The 5,000-nt window shown below is 37.5% G+C and overlaps 1 protein-coding gene across 3 annotated transcripts in view; it reads left to right on the plus strand.

Moving 5' to 3' along the window:
* LOC136834430 (putative neural-cadherin 2) overlaps positions 1-5,000 on the plus strand; it is a 582,131-nt gene that overhangs the window by 467,295 nt on the left and 109,836 nt on the right. For all 3 annotated transcript variants that reach the window (XM_067097028.1, XM_067097030.1, XM_067097029.1), the window contains exon 7: positions 1-881. This exon is cut by the window's left edge and continues 431 nt beyond it. In XM_067097028.1, the coding sequence (XP_066953129.1) occupies positions 1-881 (881 nt within the window). The remainder of the gene's footprint in view (positions 882-5,000) is intronic.

Consider the following 5,000-nt stretch of genomic DNA (forward strand, 5'->3'; position numbering starts at 1 on the left):
TTCTCGAAATATGTCTCCGCCTTTTTGGGTGAAAAATATCTCCCTACATAAGTTCCCTGTGGGCCTATTCTCCATTGCTGGACGGGATGAGAAAATTATACATTCCAATAAATTGTCCTCCGGCCTTAGCGCGAGATTTCGTCCGGTGGCCAGCGTGGTAACCGAAGCCGAAATAAAGAGCGGACGTTTCCGTCAATACACTTCCAAAGAGCCTCGTAGATTCTTCCCTATAAGAGAGCAGCAGAAACGCTTCGATGGCGGAGTTACATCGGGCAGTAAAAAATGTCTAGGAATGACGCAAATAGTGAAAGGACTTTCCAAAGGAAATCTTTTGAGCGATAAAGATCGACATTTCGACTCTTTCCTCTCCGAGCATGAGTCAGAGGTATTGAAAGAATCGCTTCTTACACGACGCATGCGCGGAAATCTTGAAAACGCCAGATTATTCGTAGGATATCCAGAACGCAACTTGGGAGTAAGAAGCGACCAGCTGATAAACACTGAAATGAAAATTAAAGAGCCTGACGAGACAAGAGGGGAAGAAAAAGGTAATACTATATTTATGAAAAATAAGGAACGAAACAAGAGGACAGCCGACGAGGATTTTTTGGACAGACAGTACGAATTCGGAAATTTTGGATTAGATAGCGAATGTGATGTGAAGGACCCCTTCGGTTCGAACAAAGGCAACAACGACACTGTCGATCCTTCAGATCTCTGGGCCAACACTGACCTCAGCGCCTACGGCATCGGAGGAAGAACAGGACGGGTCCACCTGGCGGAGACCACGGTCACTATCTTCGTGAAGGACATCAACGACAACCCACCAGTCTTCCCGAACGCCACCATGTTCGCCGAAGTTCAGGAGAATGGACCAGTTGGTGAGTACAGCAACTTGAAAATGGCTTTTTTCATCTGATATATATATATATATATATATATATATATATATATATATATATATATATATATATATATATATATATATATATATATATATATATATATATATATATATATATATATATATATATATATACTTGTAACAGCCACAGTGCCCTCTTAACCTCTCGAATTCTTCGCGCTTTTTGGATATGCTTGTCACTACAAAGCCATAATATCCAAATGCAAGAAATTGAAGAGACTGTGATGCCCGGTCGCGGGAAACGAACCCGCGTCACCAATCACACGGCGGTCACGTTGCCGACCTCGTGGTGCCCGGTCGTGGGAAACGAACCTGTGTCACCATAATCACACGGCGGTCACGTTGCCGACCTCGTGGTGCCCGGTCGCGGGAAACGAACCCGCGTCACCATAATCACCAGGAGGTCACGTTGCCGACCTGGGCATCACAGTCTCTTCAGTTTTTTGCGTTTGGATCTTATGGCTTTGTAGTGACAAGTACATCCAAATAAGTGCGAAGAATTCGAGAAGTTAAGAGAGCATTGTGGCTATTACAATTACATATGTATCTGGTAAAAATGATCAGTAGATTCTACATATATATATATATATATATATATATATATATATATATATATATATATATATATATATATATATATATATATATATATATATATATAACCAGAAGGCATAGAAGAAGACAGCATGGAACATAATTCACTATATTCTTACTGCGACGTTTCAAGACCAGTGTCTCATCATCTAGGCTAAAATGAAAGATAAAAAACTGATAAACAATACAGCATAACAAATTATTTTTTGTTGACAGGCAAAACACACTGAATAAAGCAAAGCAAAGCGAGATACACCATTGAAATGAAAAATACTCTACTTAAAAAAAAAGAAACAAAATTAAAGTTAAAAGTAGTTAAAAAGACACCTTGTCTCAACGAAGTTCAGTTGCTTTATGGAAAATGCACCGAAAGTAAACAACAAGAAGGGCGCGGTTTAAACTATGTACAAGGGAACAGATGAAGAGTGGTTGTTTAAGGTGGGAACTAGTTTCCTTATAGCTAGAGATTCTAATATTGGAAGGTGATGCACGTATGGACTTGGTAATAATATCTTGAAATCCTTAAAATTTGTATTATTTTTGCAAAATTTCCCATGATTCCTAATGTTAGATAGTTCCGGGTTGATAGTTTACACCCTGTACGGAAACTAGTGCCCTTATGTGCATCACATCTCACCTTAAGCAGGCGGCGCGTGTTGCCAACGTAAGTCCGCCAGTTGCATCGGCAGCAATTATAAATATAGACAACACCGGATTGCATTAAGGGAGGTACTCTCTCTTTATGACGCAACATACTACCAATAGTCCTAGGGTTCATTAAGACAAACTTGACATCAACAGCCGGAAAATAATTAATTACAATTCTCCTTAAGTGAGATACGAAAGAGGTGTCATACACATAAGGAAATCGTATATAGAACTTGAGTTCATGGGCCAAATGAATTGGTGCTGGAGGATGAAATGAAATATCCAGCGTTTTCCCGGCACATTTCAAAAAGAGATTAGGAGGATAACAATTTGATTTAAAATGATCGTAAAGGTAACCCACTGAGTTGCACATTCGCTAACATTTTTATGCACAAATTTGAGAGCGACCTGCTGGACAGTTGTCCCTCTTCTCTTAAACACTTTGTTCTTTTGCCGATTTTTACAACATGCCAGTTCTTTACATTCCAACATTAAATTTACATGGAAAACAATAACCAACTACCTTTCTTATATACGATTGTCATCCGTGATGACTGTTTTCACACAGGTATTTTTCAAAAGGCAACTTTCACAGGCCTTGGTCTTAACTTTTATGTTTTTTTTTCAATTTTAAATTAAATTCATTGTCTACCCTCCTCCACAGAGCCATGACATTAACTTCTGATTGGAGTCTTTTCGGAATCCTTTACGATTATTTTAAATCAAATTGTTATCCTCCTAATCTCTCTTTGAAATATGCCAGGAAAGCTCTGGATATTCATTTCATCCTCCAGCAGCAATACATTTGGCCCATAAACTCAAGTTCTATATACGATTTCCTTATGTGCATGACACCTCTTTCTTACCTCACTTAAGGAGTTCTTACCTCACTTAAGGAGAATTTTAATTCATTATTTTCATGCTGTTGATGTCAAGTTTACCTTATGAACCCTGGGACTATTGGTAGTATGTTGCGTCATAAAGAGAGAGTACCTCCCTCAGTGCAGTCCGGTGTTGTCTATATTTATACTTGCTGCCGATGCAATGGGCAGACTTACGTTGCAACACGCGCCGCCTGCTTAAGGTGAGATGTGATGTACATATGGGCATCAGTTTCCGTACTGGGTGTAAGCTATCCAACCCAGAATTATCTAACACTAGGAATCATGGGAAAATTTGCAAAAATAATATAGATTATAAGGATTTCGAGATATCATTATCAAGCCTATATGAGCACCACCTTCCAGTGTTAGAATCTCTAGCTATAAAGAAACTACTGTGCATTTCAGGGCCGCGTCTAATAGATTTTCGTCGATAAAATCTTACCAAAGCATCGGATATGGATCGTATTTTGGAAATAGCTATTTGAAGCCACATCCTCATTGGCAAAAATATGCAGTGATGTCTAATGTGGATAATTAAGGCACTTATCAGAGTAAATCAAGGAAATTTAAAGGGAAGCTTAGCTAAATTTAGTAAGCACCAGAAAGAGGCTAGTTGTGACGTAAACTATGACATCAGACGTAATAGCAGGGTTCCCAGTAGTATGATGATGATGTAGAAACACAAATATTTGACCCTCTTGTACAATAACCAATACTTTGAGTAGGATATGCGATAATTATCGAAATTGTAAGATAATATACTATAAATGGATTGGTGGATTGAAAAATCTAGGCATAGCCCAAGCGCTCGGACTATGAGTATCATTCAGCACTACAATGTAGTTATGATGAAATGAAATATATATATATATATATATATATATATATATATATATATATATATATATATATATATATATATATATATATATATATATATGTGTGTGTGTGTGTGTGTGTGTGTGTATATATATATATATATATATATATATATATATATATATATATATATATATATATATATATAATAAAAACGATGTAAATGAAATAATCAGAATAACTGAAAATTGAACGAATGAGTAACTGCAAATCCATAAAAGAATAAATAAATAGAGAAAACCGGGAATACATAGACTCACTGATAACCACTCAACAACCCTACAACAAACATTAGTGTCAGGTTCAAGTAAGTGAATCAAGCGTATTGAAGCAATAAAGCTGACACAGAAACACACAAATAAAATAATGAAGGGGGGAGTAGTGTGCTGTACCAAGCACTGTCGATTTATTATGGGACTGATCATGCATTAAGGAAGTTGAGGTTAGAACACTTGCGTCGTCACATTCATTTAGCAGGACTAAGCAGGCACCTGCACGTGAACTGGAACTTTTGAGGCAATAAAAAGCAACAGAAACTCCAGAGTGACAATGGTTTTCACAGAGAGTGTTACTGTCAGACTTGGTGCATATCTCAAGTTAAAGGAAGCGTGAATTGCGCCATGGAACCGCATTACACAATTAATGTTCTCATTTGATGCCCATTCCCTTATTGTACTCTACTTAGATTATTATTATTATTATTAAAGTAGTTTAACCAGACCACTGAGCTGACTTTCAGCTCTCATAGGGCTGGCCCGAAGGATTAGATTAAAATACCAGGTCTAGGCTTGAGGCCAAGCACTGGGACCCAATAGATCATTCAGTATGATGATGAACGAATTAAAATGAAATTAAAAGCTGCACATGGACACATGCTCTCATACTGGAACACGTACATACAATAAATACATTTACTCACGCTTCCTTACATACACACTAAAAAGCTATATTAAAATTCAGTACATAAGTTAAGACTCATCGACAAGTTGAGAGAGAGAGAGAGAGAGAGAGAGAGAGAGAGAGAGAGAGAGAGAGAGAGAGAGAATGTAAGGTATGTGTTTGAGTGTGTG

Source organism: Macrobrachium rosenbergii, chromosome 53, assembly GCF_040412425.1.
Source record: "Macrobrachium rosenbergii isolate ZJJX-2024 chromosome 53, ASM4041242v1, whole genome shotgun sequence".
In the NCBI taxonomy this organism is placed as follows: domain Eukaryota; kingdom Metazoa; phylum Arthropoda; class Malacostraca; order Decapoda; family Palaemonidae; genus Macrobrachium; species Macrobrachium rosenbergii.